The sequence below is a fragment of the Melospiza georgiana genome, chromosome 3 (genome assembly GCF_028018845.1).
Source record: "Melospiza georgiana isolate bMelGeo1 chromosome 3, bMelGeo1.pri, whole genome shotgun sequence".
Classification (NCBI taxonomy): domain Eukaryota; kingdom Metazoa; phylum Chordata; class Aves; order Passeriformes; family Passerellidae; genus Melospiza; species Melospiza georgiana.
In genome coordinates this window covers 19,554,339-19,573,166 of record NC_080432.1, presented here as the reverse complement: position 1 = coordinate 19,573,166, position 18,828 = coordinate 19,554,339, and the positions used below count along the sequence as shown (strand labels likewise).

The window sequence follows — 18,828 nt, the reverse complement described above, 5'->3', positions numbered from 1 at the left end:
AACGTCAGAGCATCAGTAAATAGCTTTTTAAAAATAAAATCTGATTTTCATTGCCCTATAAGACATGTTATTATCTTATTATCAGATTCTTGTTCCTTTAGCCTTTCTCTGAGTTAAACCTAATGTGTCTGAACCGTGCAGGAGGAAAAAGAGAATCCATAGTCGATGCACCAGACAGAGCTTGGTATGACAGTAGTAGCCCAGTCTTCAATAGCCATCATGGCAAAGAGGGGTTCAGAGACATTTTGAAGGCAATAATATGGATATTTACTAAAAAATTACAGTCATGTAATAATAGCATGGGAACATGAGTAAAAATAAAAATCCAGGGCAAAGTAGGCGTCTTAGCAATGAAATGTAGACGAACCTTTGTTGTCTTTCCAATCTGTGCAGTATCCAGCTGGAAACAAAGTAATGTGGCTGCCCAGGAGGCTGAGGAAAGGATTTCAGAGTGGTCAGACCCATTTCTTCAGGGTGATACCACCTAAAACAACTTGCACCTTCTTAATAGCTGTCTTGGGAAGCTGGGGGTGCAAGCTGGGAGGAGTGTGAGCTGAGCTTGGTTTAATAGCACAGAGTAACCTGAATTTCTCCAGATTTATCACTTCCTTCCTCGGTAAACAACAAACAAGCAATTTTTGTGCTCGCTGTATGTAGGGCTTAGCTGTCTCCTTTCCATCTGGGAAAGAGTGTGGCATGTCAGGTGTCTCAACATCAACACAATTAAAGGGAAGTGAATGGCTCCTTCACACATGCCTTAATGTCAGCAGTTTGGACTGGGAAAAACTGGAAAAGCACTATTGGAGCCTTTCCTACTGTTTTTTCTTGCCAAAAGTGTGACATTCAGACAGGTTTATCAGCCCCGTGTTTCTCTGAGCCCTTATGCTGCTTGAGTGGGCTGACAAAAGTGTGAATCCTATTGACATTACAGCTCTCATCTACAAAATTGGAGCAGAGCACTCGAAGGCTAAGGAAGATGATGTCATAAGTGTGAGATAAAATGAACACTTTCTTCATTGTTTAGTTGTTTATGGAAGGAATTTGCCAATCATTGCCAGCATGACAGGACAACTTTGACTTGGCTTTTAGTTTATTTTTAATATGAGTTTCTGGTATCCTGAGATACTTAACTAAAACAAATAATCTGCCAAAATTTGTGAGTTTCCTGTTGGTTTGTGTTTTGTCAAAGTAATAATAATTGGCTGTGTACAATAAATGTAGGGCACTTAAATTTTCAGATTTGTGGGCAAGTGAGCTTTATTTTGAATTCTTGTTGATTTCTTTACCCATATGGGCTTTTTGCCAGTTTATGGCAAGGACATTGATTATGTTGGATGTTTCAGCTGCTTTTGTTATGCTTGACTGTGAACTGCATCCAGATAAGGTCAACCTTCTCTTAAAACAACCACTAGGTTTTAAAATTTAATTCCCAGTACTTTTCACCGTGTCAGGCAATTACTGGTGGTTTGTAATGCTAAATTTATAAGATTTCAGCTAAACAATACTCAAAATACAAGTTTCCCATGTCTGACTTCACAATGAGGTTTACACCTGGCCTTGTTATGAGTAGTTTTGTTCCTTGCAGTATCTACTGGAATAATGGTTTACTGTGTTTTATTATTATATTTCATTAAACTTGCTCTGCAGCGTGGTTGGTTGGAGGTAGGAGGATCCCCAAATGTAATTCTACCTGCCTGAAAGGCACCTTGTGCAGCCTCAGAATGTTGATTCTTCAGAAAAGAAGGCACTGTGCAGAGAACTTGGATTGACACATGAGATAATCAGTACTTTAAACATCAAGACTTGTAGGTCTCATTTTGATCTTAAATAAGGTGTACACACTAAGGGTTTTGAAAGTAAGAATATTTAAGGAACGTGAATGTAGACTGTGATGAAATGTGAACCTAATTTAGGGAAGTAGCCATCTCAGAATAAATGGTTCATCTGTGCTTTTTGTGTTGAAGATGGAGAATTTTAAGGATGAAGGTTAAGATCATGCTTTTGAATGCTGACATTTTGGCTGGGAAATACTGTATAATTGCTAAGTTTTAAAAATTAATTATGTTGGAGGCCTGTAAACCAGTGCATTGATTAAAAATCTCCAGTCCATTAAACTTCCCAATGACAGAGGCCGTCTCAGTAATAAAAACTGCTGTTCCCAGCAGTTGACTGGCATCTGTGTTATAATCTTTTTAAGATCCCCACCTTTGTTCGTTAGAGCATCACCTGTTGTCTCTTGAGGGCAGGATTTATTTCCTCTTGACATCGGTCTCAGAGGTACAGTTGCAACTTTGGCAGCAGTTGACTCCAGTGAACTTTGCAGAGGTACTTCAGTGGTTCAGCAGAATGAGGCTGAGTTTCATTGAGTTGGTTCTTTGTTTGTTATGTGGGGGTTCAGTGGTGGTTTTTTGGAGAGTGGTGCTTTTTGTCTTTTTGTTGGTTGTTGTTTGTTTTCCTTCTGGTTGCCACACACACCCTTGCAATGGGCATTTTTGGAAGGTCCATAAGAAGGAGGATGTGTGTAGCAGAGAACCTACAGTGCACAAAGCAGTTTCCTCTTTTGTCCCCAGCAGTGCATCTAAAGCAATGACATTATCCTGGTTTTATACACTTTTATGACATTTGCCATGTGGCAGAGCAGTACCATGTCAGAGATATATCAAGCACAGGTGACTTTCTTAAATAAGCAAACCTCATGAATTTCCTACTGAAAACACAAAATGAAAAATCTGGAAAAGCACCAGAGAACAAGAATTACTATGGAAAAAAGACTATATGGATTCTTGAAATGTAACACAATAAATCTGCATATGTTGTTTACATCATAGCTTCACTTTATTCAGCCTTGCACACAAGGTCACAAAAGAAATTTGGGCCTTATTATTCCTGGAGGAGTTTGTATTTTTTGCTGTGGTGTTAGATTACCTTACCCTTTTTATTACCATCTGCACTGCAAGGCTAGTTTTGCTGAGGTTATTTTTTTTTTAAGCAGCATCCCATGATACCCTTAATTCTGTGTTTCCTGTGCTTTTGCTTCATTTGCAATTTTAAGAAATTTTCTCCAAGAAATAGATTTGTTCTAGATTGTATAGCACTAAATTAGCTAGTATTTTTACTATGAAACTTTAACCCTTTAATTCTGGAACACAAATGCAATTGTTTTACAATAAATTAAGAAAGGATTTCACCTGTTAGTGTCCTTCAGTGTATAGGGAGAAAATGGTGTCCAAGTTTACATATTTTTGTTTAACATGATGTTATTAATATGCTGCCCTTTTGCATAGGATTTTTATTTTGATACCTGACTTTGTTCATGTATTTTAAGCAATTATTTTCAGCTGACTTCTGTGTGCAACCAATGCCGTTGACTGCAGTAGGTTTGGAAATAGTTTTTCTTCATTAATGGCTTCTGGTGAATTGTTGGGAGAACAAAGCACTGTCCCTAGTGGCTCCTGAAACTTATGGAAGCATGCAATGAAATAGCTATTATTTTTCATGAAAAAAAATAAAATTAGAGTGCTACTTTTAATAGCTTTACACAAGCATGAACAACTTGAACTACAGAGAATGAAATTAATCTGAAGTTTCTTCAGTTGTTTTTCAGCCCTCAAGATATTGTTCATGTTTGTCGGTCTACAAAATTGAGATGCCCCTTCCATGTGCTTGTCCACCCAAGCATGGTGAAACAATAAATACAGAAACTCAGTTTTTCTGGGCTCTCCACACATGAAGGCACTGGGTAACAGGATCACTTTTCAAAAGACAGGTCGACCTGCATCCAGTCTTTGCAGTCATTCAAAAGCCAAAGTGTTGTGTGCTATTTCAGAGTGTTTATGGGACCTCAGATTGTGGGGTTCCAGTTTGTTGGGATGGGAGGCAGAAGGGAAGAGGGTGTTCTCCACCATCCTGTAGGTGTTTGCTGCTTCACTGGTGGCCCTAGGCAGGACTCAGTGCTCTCAAAAATCCTTTGAAGTAGCTTGGTTTATAAGCCTGAAACTCATTTTAAGAAACAGAGTACCAAGGGGGATGGTTAGAAGGCCTCTCTTTAGTACTTTCAAGTGTTGTCAGTTGATCTGCATGCAGATCAGAGATTGGATTTCTTTCAGTTATGAGTGACAGTTTTGTCTGTGGGATTTTTCCGACATCTTTCCCATAGACCTTAAATGGCAGGTCACTTGTGTATGAAAATGACCCAAAGCATATCTGTGTGATTTCCATAAACCTGAACAAGAAGGCAGCCTCTAGAAGAAAGGCACACTGTGAGGCAAAGTGAGGGCTTTGAAGTGAAATCACATTGTTTATTGGTTGTAGAAAGCAGTGATGAAGCACAATTCCTTGTCGCTGTCATGTGATACCAAATCAGATTTGACTGGGTTTTTCAGCCAGTTGTACAGTGAGCAGTGGGATATGGTCTAATGTCTTCCAGATCTGTTTGGAATAATGCAGATGAGCATCTATGTAGCAAACTGAAAATTGAAAATACAGATGAAATATCTGAAACAAATATATCGAGGGTTTTTGACTTTGCTATTAGTTTGGCAGCATGCCATTATTATAGTGTAAATTTCTTCATCATTGCTACAGAATAACAAAATGCCTTTGACCACAATTTTTCCCTTCTGAGGTTGTTATTATCTGTAATTTCCACTAAGTTTCCCTGTTAATAGTGGTTGTTTCTCTATGCACTGATGTTACAAGTTGCTGCACACCTCCAGAAAACAGAATATCTCATGTAAATATTTTGTACATGCCTGCTCCATGTTTCTTTTTTCTTAATTAATATGTCTAAGACATATTGTAGCAGAGGCCGAAGAATCATATTTAGATTTGTCAATCTACTCTACCTTGGCAATTACCTTACTTTGTGTTATTCAGAGTGCTCATATTTGACAATATATTTCAAAATAGTTCTGAAGTGAATTTATTGTTTAAAACAGAATATTTCTGGCATGAGTTATTGAGTTATGAAATAAAAAATGCTGCATAGACCAGAGGTCATCTCTATTAATGTATTTAATGAAGTATGATAGGAAAAAGAGAGTATTATGAAAGTTTTGGGTGGGTTGGTGTTTGGTTTTTGAGTTTTGATTTTGTTGGTGCTGTTCTCCCCCTTCCCACCCCCCCTTTCATTCTTCCCTGTCATCAGTCACTGAAGTATATCAAATGCTAATTTCTGCTTTTCCATCTAAGCCTGTCTGGAGTATTCAATCATTTTCTCTTGTGCCACCTTTATAAGGGAAGTATGCATGTCTACTTGTTCCATTCTGGCAGATGTCTTCCATTTTCCTTGTCATATGTCAGGATTGGTTGTGATAGAATTGATTTTTCTCTGTTAAGAATTCAATTTTTTTTCATTATTCTTTCATCCTTCTGGAGCTTCTTTGCTTATAAAGGTTGGACACAGACGTATGGAATCAGGAAACTACTGATAGTCCATCTTTATCATAGCTGTATTTGCATTTAGAGCACCCTTCCTACATGAGAGGGGTTATAGATGGGGAGCTGGGATGTCCTGTGTGATCACAGCTGCTCTGACACATGGAATGCTGATTTTGGCTATTTTAATCCACCACAGGTTTGAAGTGGCAAAACTGTGCTTCCACTTCTCTGGCAGAGGTGATGGTTTCCTTCTGCAGGAAGGAAACCTTCCTTTCCTCTTCCTTTCCTCTTCCTTTCCTCTTCCTTTCCTCTTCCTTTCCTCTTCCTTTCCTCTTCCTTTCCTCTTCCTTTCCTCTTCCTTTCCTCTTCCTTTCCTCTTCCTTTCCTCTTCCTTTCCTCTTCCTTTCCTCTTCCTTTCCTCTTCCCTCCCTCCCTGCTGTTTGGCTGTGCTCTGAGCTGGACTTAGGCTCAAGTGGGTGGAGTTTGAGGAAGAGGAGGTTGGTTTGTGCAGTGGAAAGAGCAGAGCAGCTGAGCCTTGCACAGACACTGCTCAAAGGGATGTGCTGAACTGGTGGGGACAGGAAGGACCTCAGGGGTGGGAATGGTTGGTCAGCCACCAAGCAGATCCTTGCATGGGCTTGAGTCCTTGTCCAGTATTCCTAAGGACTTCTTCCTCTGTAAAGGATCATGGAGAAAGTGCTAGTCCTAAGCATCTGTGCTGTTTTTATTTGGTGTTTCAGGAAGTGCTAAGGTTGGTAGAGGTTGTGGTGATGCTGCTTATAAAATTATTTTGAGGTTCCAATGCATACTTTACTTATCCTGCTTGGTTAGGAAAAGCATTTAGTAATTAGGTTAAAACAATTAAATTGGATATTATGTGCACAGGATAGATTTCAAGCATTCTTTCTTCCCTTTACAAAACATTTTTCTTGCAGTAGCATCTTGGAGTCTGTTAAGCAGAGATTTTGGATAAGTTAAAAATAGAAGTTCAGCTGAGGTAGAACAAGAACATTCTCTGTCTTGGGACAGAGAATGTGCAATGTGCTTGCAGCTGGTGGCTTGGCATCCATGGTGTTTTCAATAAATAATTTTAGAAAATTTTGTTGAAAGTGCAATATCACGTGATTCTGTAGTTTTATATTTTGCTAATATAAAGTACTACAGAAAACCATTGTGAAAACCAGTGACCAGGATGGGCATGGAGTATTGCAAGAACTGCTTATCCAATTTTACTGCGTCACCTGAACATGACCTCTGGTAGAGAACTCCTCAGAAAGGACAGTCAGGTTTTTAACACTTAGCAGAAGAGTTTCATCCATTTGAAGATGTTATCTGTCTCCCCACCTGGGGCTGCCTGACTTCAGGAAATACTCAACACCTCATAAAACCAGTTATGGCTTGAAGGTGGAGAGGACATCTCAGGGGGAAGGAATTTCCCCAGTGGGCTCTGCATGGTTGGTGGGAACACTGAGTGCCATGGGTTGCCCAAATGGGAGCCTGTAGAAGCTACACAGCTCCTGCTGTGGACCTGGTGATGTGAATCTCTTAAAATCCCATCCCCCCTTGGCTTTCCAAACCTGTTCTGGTTTAACTGCTTCTGACATGCTGCAGGGCACAGCTCTAAGTCGGAACTAGTTAAATCTGAAATAAAATCTGAAATCTTAAACTGTGTTAATACAGACTCTTCCTTTCTTAGCTCTATAAGTATTTGTTTAGCCTTTATACTTGTTTATTTTACCTTTTGAGTTGATGTTGTAGTTTATGTGAAGATTATTTCTTCTAGTTGAACTCCATAGCTGCTGCTGAATTAGGGCTTTACTCTAGTGAATACGTTCATGCATACACTGCTTCCTTTATTATTTTCTATCCTTTTTCTCAAACTTTTTGCTATAATTACAGTAAATGATTTCTTGGATTGCATGTTGAGAGGGCAGAATTGCTGTGCCAGCAGCCTTGTTTTATTCTTTTGCTGGCTCCTGAGGGTAATAAGATCTATGCACTCTACAAATTTTCTTGCATACTTAGCTGCAATTGCAACCTTAAGTAATTATTTTTTAATTAACTCCAAAATATTGCATGAATACTGCAAAATTTAGAAAAAATGGGAAAATTTAAAAAGCTCAGTAGTAGGTATTTCTTGTATTTCAAAACAATAAGCATTATTTCTTGGCATTTTTATATAAGGCATTAGTAGCATGGTGACATTAAATGACCTGCACAGTTGTAGAAGTATCAGAGGTATGTTGTAAAAGACTTTGGCATTTAGATGGGGATCAAATTATTTTCATAATTGGTTGTGAGAATTTCTTAGAGCCTTCAGTAAGATCCTTTTCTAATACTGAAACTTCTATTTCACATTTTCTGGATATTTGCTTTTTAATTAGCACAAGTTGGCTAAACATTAGGGTTTTGCAAAACTCACTGACTAATTCTATCAAAAGAAAAAATTGTATATATTTAGATATCAACTTAGAGATCAGTTGGTCTGGGCTGTGGGTGTAAAAATGGGCAGTAAATGTTTATGACCGTGAGTAAAGGCAACATAAAAAGTGGCTTTTAATAAATTTTGGCTTCTGGGCTTGTTTTGCAGTGGATGGCTGCATTCACCGAGCTGCTGGGCCCTGCCTGGTTGCTGAGTGTCGCAACCTGAGCGGCTGTGAGACTGGACAGGCCAAAATTACCTGTGGATACGACCTACCTGCCAAATGTAAGTCAAGCCTGCCTTTCTTTTTGTCTCCAGCACGTGCTGCTGGTGTGCATGGTTCATTTCCCTGCAGTCTAATTCAACGGGGTATTCATTTTACACAATTAGCAGTGGGACTTAATTAAGCATGTTCTGTAATAATGCTTCCCCTCAAAGCAATTCAGGCTTTTCTAAATGATTATTTCACCTATGTTATGCGATGAAAACTTACATGTCTCTAAAATATAAAGCAGCTTTCATGTTTATTTTTTGCAAGCTAGAACCTATCGTTTCATATGCATAATGAAGGATTGGAAATGCTTTATGAAATATGAACAAAATATACATTATCATATTTAAGTTCCGCAGAGACAGTTTTTTGAAATGTTGCATATTTGATGTTCTTCATGCTGATTCCTTGATTGTGAATACTTTGAGGGCCCAGGAGATCAAAGTGATGTATTGTGTTTTCAGCTGCTGTGTAGTGTCTGATTGGCAATTACTGTGAAGGCATCTGTCACACTTTAGCTTTCGACAGAGTGCAGCTCAGTGCTGGAATGTTTGTGCACTTTGAAAGTGGAATTGTCAAAAGTTTTCCTCCTATTTCAAGTAGGAAGATGGTTATTTGACTGTGTTGTGTTGATGTTGAGCTTGTCTTGCAAAACACTAACACTTTCACAGCACATTGGTTGACCAGTCCATTATGTGAGAATAAAAAGTAGGAAATCTTTGCAAATTAGGATATTACAGAATGATATATTGAGACATGAAGATACAAATACCAAAAAGCATTGCAAAGTTCATATAACTAGAATTCAACTCTCTTTTTTTTTGTTGTTGTTTTTGAGATATGTGGGTTGCAGCAGGAACATGGCTCATTCAAAAATATCCAGATCTCTCTTAACTGTTATGTAAAATCAAACACTGGCTGCAGTAGCAGGTATCTGTCTAGGCTCCTGTAGTCTTTAATGTCTTGGGTAAATAGGAAAATTGTTTTCCCAGTAATTTGTTTGCTCTTTCTGTGATGACAGTGATGAGAGTTTCCAGTTATTTTCTCAACAGTGATAGTTTCTATGTGTGGGAAAACTTTGCTGTATTTTATGCGTAGTTTTACCACATGGTAATGGCCATTTATGAAAGGCTAATTTGGCTAGAGGTCAGGGAAATAGTTCAGGAAAATTCAATGTGGTAGTTAGCTTGGGTTTGTATCTGGTTCGGATCATGACCAGGTTCCCATAAAAGGGATTGTTGGATGACACATCATAATTTACTCTTCTGGGGTAGGTTAATGTTTAATTCTTCCCCTTTAACCAAAAGGTAACTCTGGATGGACAGAAAAGCTGCTCATCAGTAGGTGCATTATTCCTCCCATGTATTTTAGTGATAGAAATGAAATACAAAGTATCAAGGCAACTGATATGTGTGTTAGAAAGAGGAAGGGTCATGTCTGAGGTGTGACCTCCCTTTAAATCTTGCAGCAGTTCAAGGGACTGCTGAAGTTGGGTTTGAAAAATGGGATCTTGTTTGAAGGCTATAGGAAAATCTTTGCTCTTTGTGTAGGAACAATAAACAAACAATTAGAAAACCCATTATCACTTGAAGTTGGAAATAAAGCCTGTAACCAGGCATGGGGAAAAGCCAATATTCTTCTTAATCAGTATCCTTAAAAATTGAAATTGCATCAAAGCCATGTCTATTTGTATTTGATCGTGCATCAACCTGAGAAGGGGAAAGGATTCCTTTAACACCAACAGGCACAGGGAGGGAAACATACAATTTTCATGCAGAGGCTGAGAATTTAAAACTCTTGATTTTTAAAATTTTTTTCCTGAAAATATATTTGTGTTCTCACCAACTGTTGTTTTCTTTTACTTTTGCCTCTATAAGCTTTAGTTTGTGGGCTCATTAAATTAGTGTACCTTTTAAACCATTCATCTGAAAGTGATCAAGCAGTCGAGACTGGTTTCATATTTTTGAGAGCTATAAACCCACTGGATATCTTTTGTCACTCTGTCACTTTGTCTAATGGTATGACAGTTTAACTGTGGGAACTATTGTGCCTTTGCCTTTGCTGAGGAAAGCAGTGCTGTGAAAGGAGGTCCAGACTCTCCCATCCACATCTGCTGTGAGGCAAGGTTGTGTGCCAGCAATTTGCTGGAGGTTATGGTTGATTGCTAACTTCCAACTTTCACAAGCAGTTTGCTTTTTATTGATCTGTTTGTGGATAGGGCAGCAACTACAATAATCAGTTAACACTTTTTTGAGTTATGAATTATTTATTCTATTGTCTGTTCTTCTCGTGACTGTAGTTGGACAAACAATTATAGCAAATGTAAAATTAATTTCTTAGCATGATGAATTGTTGTGTTTGGGTGGGGGTTTTTTTTGTTACTTAACAGAATTCTAAAATGTTAGAATTTCGTTTCCTACCCCTGGGATTTTCCCATTTCAAGTTCTTGATCCTGAAATGCTTTGCTTGGAAACAGTTTGCTGAATTCAGCAAAGTTGCTCTGGGATGCAGCAGCCTGTGTGTGCTGTCTGATGCAGGACTTGGGCTTCAGCAAGGGCTCCATAGTAAAAAAGGTTTAGTATTCAAAAATTGTGCAGCATATTGCTTTATTTGGCACTGAAGGGAAGTTATGCTTTGTTAGGAAGGTGGTAGTTGGTAAATAAAAACCACTCTGGCCATCTCCTTTATGATCTATTGTATTTTTATTGAGTACTTCGCTATATTTACTTAGGTTAAACAAGAGCATGTCTGACAAATAAATTCTTCATAGTGGAAAAATTGAAAAAATAATATCTGACTGAAAAATGCAAAGATCTAGTGTATAGGCTGGCTTTCTGTGATTTGTTCTTGGTGCATCTGAGTCAGAAATCAGTTTATGAAGTACACAAGTAACAGCAAATGTTTAGAGAGAGGATACATACAATAATTCATAATTTTCCTTGGTTCCTTATTGCAATAATGTGAACAGACCAAGATTAACATGTCTGTGACCTGGAGATGTTTCTTTATGAACTTTTCATGCCAAAAAGTAATCTGTTTGAAAACAGGAAGGAAGTCAAACTGAGTTTTCTAATTACTAGTTAATGTAACATTCAGTACAGTTTTACAGAAATCAGTGTAATCACCATCTGCCTCCTGTACTGCAAAAGCCTACACAAAGCCCCCCCAAATGCCAACCAAGTGATTTGCTTGAATGCATAATTTGGTTGATGTCATCTATTGTTGTTTTTCAGCAAACAACACCTATGCAGGCAGCAAGTTTCCGTAGTGCTCTGGAGGACTGAAAAAGGCAGTGCTTTTTGCTCTTAGTTTCCTTTAAAGCTGTCCCAGACTGATCATCAATTATTTAACTTCTGTACTTCATATTGTTGTTCCTTTTAAAGAACAGTTCATTCTAAATATTGTACAGCTGATCTTCAAACACTGAGCAGTACTCTGATACTGACATGCTTTAAATAACAGATGAACAGTATCTGTTTAAAGCTCTACTAATGCTTGTTTTCTTTCTCGTTTGATTAATAGTCTCAGTTGGCGCTGCTGGCAGAAAATGGGCTGGATGTAAATTGTGTTTATGGCTGGAACGAGGGGTCCATAACAGCTTTGTGGATTGTTATCTGCTGCAGAGGTTCACTGTAAAAAAAGACCCTGTCAGGACACATTAGAAATTAGAGTCCCATTCTGCCTGGTATTTAACAGGCCTAAAAACAACTGAAAACCAGCAGAGGCACATGGCACCCTGACCTAGGCAGGAAAGGACCTCCAAACTAACTTTTTTCTATTGTTGCCAAGTCTAGTAACAATTTCTTTATTTTTCTGAAAAATGTCTGATAGTAAAACTCCTAAATCTAGGAAAATAAAATCTTACAGCCTCTAATATGGGATAGAACCAACCATCAGTAAATCTAAAAGGTGGACTTTTGGTGGAGACACCTTGCTAGGCAGTTTCTAAATACAATGGTTTATGTTCATAATAAATCTATAATATTTAGAAAAATTTTTTCTGTTTGCTTGACATTTTTAGTGCTTTAAGCACAGTTCCTGAGTAAATAGCATATATAGGAAGTCTTCTGGTCCAAGATCAGCCTGGAGTAATATTGTGAATGTGCTCTCAGAGACAGTTCCTGCTGTGAAATAAGTAGTTAGGAGAAGTGCTAGTATTAAACACAGTAGGAGGAATCATCTTTTAAATTTGTTTAATCAGATTAAGAAGTGGAGATTAAAAAGCAGAGATTAAAAAGTGTGCTACTGTTATGTAGGCATAATTTCCAGTCTTGAAAAGATGAATATTTGCAGGGTATTATTTTAAAGTAAGGCTGTAATGGTACTGATTTTTCAATCTCCTAATTTTCTCAGAGATCAGTTGCAGAGCTGTAATTAAAAGATTGATTTATGCAGAAATGGAACTCCAAAACTCTACTGCACTACAAAACTGACCAGTTGGAAGCATGGGGTATAATGTTCAAGGATATTTTTCAGACTTCCATAATTCCACAGAGAAATTTGTTTACTGATTTGTATTACCTTATTTATAAAACAATACATGTTTTGTTTCAAATTATTCTAAATTTCTGTTATGTAGGGTTTGAAATGTTGTCTCACATTATTGCCAGCCATGTGCCCAAACTGCATGACACCTCCTGAGAAGGCAAGATATAGCTGGAGAAACACAAGCATTTCCTGAGCTGCAGCAGCTCTTTCCCATCCCTTTAAATCATTGTCATTGCTGATACATTAAAAACCAATTTGAAAATTAAGCCAAGCAAGTTAATACTAATCAAAAGTCTGAGACCTCTTTTTCTTGACAGATATTTTTCTTTTTCAGTATCCTTTAGGAAAGGTTTTTTTTATAGTTAACAAAACCACTTACCACATATTTGTGTTTTTCTTCTGAGTGGTTTCTGGGTTACAAAGGTTTTTTTAATAAGATCATATTATGTATTTTAAGACAGTTTTGAAAGTAAGTGAAGTCATGCCTTTATTGTGTTTTAATTTGATCTAATTGGCTCCAGTCATCTTAATGACCTGCTGTATTCACCATGAAGTCACACACATGTGTGTACTGTCAATGTGTTGGAAGGGAGGTATTAATGATTACTTCTTTGGTCCTAAAATCTCCTTAGATTTTTTTACAGTGTTTATTGTAAAGTTGTATGGCTTGTCTCCTCCTTACGTACAACCCCACACACCTGTGAAAAGGGAGAAGTTGGGACTCCTGGGGATGATGGGGAATGCATTTATTTACTTCAGCTAAACAAGTTGAAACCTCTCTTTCTCTTCCAAGTCTGTGCAGGCTCTGTTATCAGTTTGGGAATAAAAGAGACAAGTGCTGTAGCTACCAGAGGTTATGAATCAGCAAGAATCCTCCATCACAAGAGTGTACAGTCTTTGTCCTTGGATTTGCGCCTAGCTCATAGATGTTTTTTTTTTAATGGATAGATTCTTTAAAATTTAATTTGTGAATGGACCCAAGTGTGTGTGTGTCAGTGTTCTCTGCAGTGTCATGCTGTGGTTAACTCATGGCATGCTCTGCTGGAAGCTGTCGTTTCACATCTAATTGTTTGATTACAAATGTATGTGTTGTGGCTAAAGGAAAGGTTTTACTATCTATCCTCACTTCTAAATCTAAATCCTCCTCTTCTGGCCATTGCTTGTTGTAGTCTGGTCACTGAATACTGAACTCCAGGACAGAAGTGGGCACTGAGAAATTGTGGAGAAATTTGCTCAGTAATTGGGTCCACCATTGGCAAAAGTACAGTGTGTGTGTTAATGTGTTGTAATAGCAGGCGGTGGAAACCTGATGCCATGAATTTCCCTCCCTGGCTTTACTTCCATAATTGTGGACAGCTACATTTTCTGCAAAGGTCTGATTTTCAGTGTTACTGAAAGCAGCCACAGGACTGAGTTTGCAGGGTGGTGGTTTGGGACAGCAGCCTGCACTGTTCATCACACTTGCTTGGCATGAGCATCCAGCACTGTCTGGAAACCCCCTTGATGGAACAGAGAGTGAGTTACAAGGTGTAAACACTTTGCTAATGCTTAATTTATGTGCAAGGTACTATTTCAAATGTCTCCTAATTAGGTGCAAAATAATTTGCTGGAATATGCCTTTGCACACTGGCGCTGTAGAGTCATTCCTCAGGTATGTTGGCACTGGAGAAGGGCGGTGTGCCCCTTAAGGCTAATATATTTTATTTCCTCCATACTTGGATATACTTGGTCCTTTTTACTCAAATAATAATAAAAAGATGGAAAAGTCTATTGCATGAAAAATAAACAAAATTCCCATCACTACAGTGAGCTGACAAGGGGAAAGGGTTAGAATGGAGATATTTATACTCCTTTAAGTGCAGTGGTTGCTGCTCCCACTCTAATATGTCCCCTCAGTAGCCAAAGCCAGTGCTCAGTACTTGAAAATTAATCTTTGATGCATGAGATTTTGTCTGCCTGAATTTCGCTTGTCTCATTTTAAATGGTGATAGAAATTGCTTACTGTAGTAAAACACAACATTAACCTCATAGTGTGTTGGCACTTTGTGATTTATGCTGGTTTAGTCTCTGAAAAATATGCAGCCTGTCTCCCAAACCTGGATTTAGCTTATAAAGTGTGCTGGCACAGGCCTGGGGCTGGAATCAGAACACTAACTGCTGATCCTCTATTTCCCTGGAGTAGCAAAAAGGTTTAAAATTGGAGCCCCTCAGAGGTCATTACCTTCATATCATTCTTTCAGATTAATAATAATTATATGATTGTAGCTGGAATGTTTTAAAAACAGTACAGCCTAATTTTCTTTCTTGAAAGCAAAAAATAGGATTCCTTTTTGTGCTGAAACTGCACATTACCCAGCCAAAAATATGACAAATTATTTGCAAATGGAAGTAATCAGATCATAAGTAATAAATAAAGATTTTCTTTCTACTATTTTGAAATAAAGCAGAAGGAATAATATGAATCTGAAAGGTGCTGTGATTTTTTTTTTTTTTTGGAGCTCTCCTTCACTTACCCACAAACCTTGCAGTTGAGGTTTAAAGTTGCTAATTTGGTGTTGGGTTTTTTTCTGATTATATTTTGAAGGAATAATACAGACAAAAAGCAGGACTGTTGTGTGAGTTCATCTGTAATGTAATTGCTTTAGACCAAGCTTAAGTAGATAGGATGAGAAGGTGATGTAAAATGATTTTTGAAAGATCTTTGTTTCACTCAGCTGAGGAATTCTGAGGCTGTTCCATGTAAACAATGTTTTGGTCTATGTATTTAGGGTTGTTTTTTTGTGAAAACTGAGGCCAAGCAGTTGAAATATTTCTCTTTAGGAAGAAAACAGCAGGTGTGAGACTATAGGGTATAAATAATATTTTAATTGCTGTAGGAAGGAATCTAAATACTGTTAATCAGATAGTAATAAGAAGTAAAATTGGTATTATTTTATATATTGAGGATGCTGTTTCACTGCTGGTGAAAAGAGAACATCATGGAGGATATTTTGCCTTCAAGTATGGGGATGAAATTCACATGGGTTTTTGTTGTTGCTGTTCAGCACTAGAAATTTGTTCCCCCTTATAGTTTCTAATAGCAACTCCTTTTTCTTAATACTGCCTTCACACAGATTTTTTTTTCTTAAGTTTTAACTTTTCATGCAAGTTGAAGACCATTCACTAGGGATTTTTATTTTCATTTTTTATAATTCTCAGATTAATTTCTTCATTTTTTGGTATTTGTGAGTTTTTGATAATGTTTATGAAGATTCTTGAGTTGCCATCAGTGATTTTTTTCCCTTTTTCAAACATAAAAAAGCCAAAGCAAGTGATGGAAGGGACACATTTATGTTACTGTATGTCTGTAGCTCTGTGCAAGCTGGTCAGGATTGCAGATTATTTACACCATTGCATGGCTTGCAAGTGCTGTATCATGTATTCTCCTCTGAGTAGATGGCAATATCTTTTAGATTATTAGCTGGTAAGAAAAACTAGGTTCTGGATGTGGCTCCTTTTTGGCCATTTACAGACTACTTGGAGAAGGTTTTAATGCTTGCAGCACAGGGTTCTCAGCTTGCTGGACTTGGTCTGCTGAGAATACAGAGGAGCTTTGGAATCCATCATCTGCAGGGCACAGCAGTCACCCTGATCTGGGATTTAGACTTTTCTGGATGTATCTAAATGCTAACAGAAAACCCAATCTGTGACTTAAAAGACTCATCAGTACTCCAAGAGACGGGTAATAGTTCTAGGACTAGGTGTAGGAGGAAGCTGTATTCATGGAAGATCTAATACTCCCAACAAAAACTTTTTGTGCCTCTTTCTGCCCATGTGTTGGTTTGTTGGTGAGTATAATTTGTATCATATAATTTATGTAGTAAGAAGCTAGAAGAAATTATTAATTAAACAACCATCACCAACTTTGAATTACATCTTACATACTCTTGCTTAGCTATTTGTCATGATGTGAAACTCTCTGCTGGCTCCTTGGGAAAGTGAGTTATACTGAATTTCCTTTAACACAGTGGTCTGAATTCTCATATTTCGTAGTGATATGTCAGAGAGATGGACGGAGAAATGTCTGAAAAATCTCATATTTTAACATGACAATGTGTTGGAGCATTACTGCACTCTTCTATGTATGCTTCCTATTTAATTTTTCAATAAAAATAGCTGGTAACTTTCCAAGGCTTATAAATAAATAAATACGTAAATACATAAATGTAAAATGCTTTGCAACGCTAAAAATAATCTCTTTGATATCTGATTATAGCTATGTCTGTCTGGAGCACTTTTTTTTTGGTAACTTTCTGACTACACTTCCAGTCAAATTTTATACAATGTTTTCATTATAATTAAAACACGTGGGTTGGTTTTGAGAAAGTAAGAATACAATAAGAATATTGTTTGAATATCTCATAGTCTTCATGGGCTGTAAACAACAGGTCATAAGACAAGACTGTAAACTGTTTGAAGTACCCATGAACACAACAGCTCCTATTGAAGCATTTTTGTTTTAACAGCTGCATTATTCAATTTTAATCCTCCAACAGAATTGGGGAAGCTCCACATGTGTTTATATGTAACACAGAGAGGGAGGAAAAAAACCCTTGAGACTCTGAGAGGTGTCATGGACACAAAATAATGTCATGTTATACATTATTAAGAGCCCTCAGTTTGTAAATGTAAAGTGTAATGTAAAAATTCATTATCTGTAAGCCCTCAGTTTTGAAAATCACAGTTCACTCAAGTAAAAGATTGCATTTATGTCAGGTATAATCCTGTCAGAGGTGTAATCTTGTTTAAAACAACTTTTTTTTCCGCCAAAATGAAGCAGAAATGGTCTCAGGGAAGACTTCATTTAAAATTAGTTTGTTGCAATTCAACCCTATTCATTAGAAGCTGAAAGTGGAGTTAATGCAAAATTGACTGGGGAGCCATGGATAGTGTGGGATTTCTTTCACTTTAGACAGTTGAACAAAACAAACATGCAAAAGAAGTCACTGTAGATCACAAGCTTACACTTTGCAAAGAAAGCCAAATTCTGAGAGTGAGTTTTGCCTTTGAATGTTTGGCCCTAGCCAAAAGAGGGATATGAGGCTCCAGAACTGCCAGATCCATCCCTGCTATGTGCTTGTTTTTTACAGGATATAAAACCTCCCCTCTTGGTGTGATTTACTGCTAAAGAATATTTATTACCTGCCTTGCTTAAGGACTGTCCCTATGTTAGCTTGGGAATAATTTGGTTAGAAGTAAAGAAAACTTGTATTACACAGGTTTCCCACCATGGGGAATTCAAAGGCATCAGAGAAGAGGCAGAAGGTCCATGATGGAGATTGCTGAGTCTTTCAGATACATGGATGTCCTTTTGCACCTACACATCCATGAGTCCTCTTTCTGTACAGAACTTTAATTTTTCAGTTGGAGTATCTGAGGTTCTCTCTGCATCCCCCAGATACTTTTTTTGCAGTTAATGTAAGTTAATGTAACTTATAACACTTCAAGGTCTCTAAAACCACAGGAAGATTTCCTTTCCTTTCTGTTTTTTTTTTTTTTTTTTTTTTTTTTTTTTTTTTTTTTTTTTTTTTTTGTTACTTCTCTTTGTTGTAGGCTTGAGACAATGCTTTATTTAGCTTTCCTACCAGCTGGTTGTGTCAAAAAGAGCAGTTAGTTCATGGGTCAGAGAATCTCTTGTGATCATAGACAGAGGGTGAGGCTGAAAATGAGAAAGAACTTCTTTTGTCTTTTTCTTTTTTTTAGCAACAATATTTTAGAGGCCCAGTGACCATGAATCAGAAATGAGTAAACATGAATGAGTAAATCCCCTGTATAGCAGACACAGCATTTCTGAAAAGGAAATCCTCTAAGGTGGAACAAACCCTCACCTCATACACAAAAGAGCTGGGGGCTCTGGCCTTTTTCACATGTTGTGATGCTGCTTGGTGTGTTGTGTTTGGCTGTAGCATATGAAGAAATTGTAGCTTGAGCTTGTTCCACTGCTGCTCCCAAACTGCTCAGAGTCACCCTCATGCCTGCAGGGATGAAGAATTTAAGTGCTTGTTTAAAATTAAACAACACCCCTCCTTGTGTGTAAGCTACACTAGACAGACACATGGACTGACATGAGAGCCATGGGAAGGAGAAAGTTTCCAAATCTGATTAGGCTCTTTTTTAGTAAGAAGGGAACATTCAGTTTTTGGAATATTCTGTGCTCTAAAGGTATTCTTTGAATTAATTCCAACTTCCTTGTGTATCTAAATGATACCCAGTGAGGACAAACTGAGGG

The 18,828-nt window shown here is 37.6% G+C and overlaps 1 protein-coding gene across 3 annotated transcripts in view; it reads left to right on the top strand.

The window, feature by feature from the left end:
• Nucleotides 1–18,828, top strand: part of MACROD2 (mono-ADP ribosylhydrolase 2) — an 848,022-nt gene that overhangs the window by 255,704 nt on the left and 573,490 nt on the right. For all 3 annotated transcript variants that reach the window (XM_058019700.1, XM_058019699.1, XM_058019698.1), the window contains exon 5: nucleotides 7,970–8,086. In XM_058019700.1, coding sequence (XP_057875683.1) covers nucleotides 7,970–8,086 — 117 coding nt within the window. The remainder of the gene's footprint in view (nucleotides 1–7,969; nucleotides 8,087–18,828) is intronic.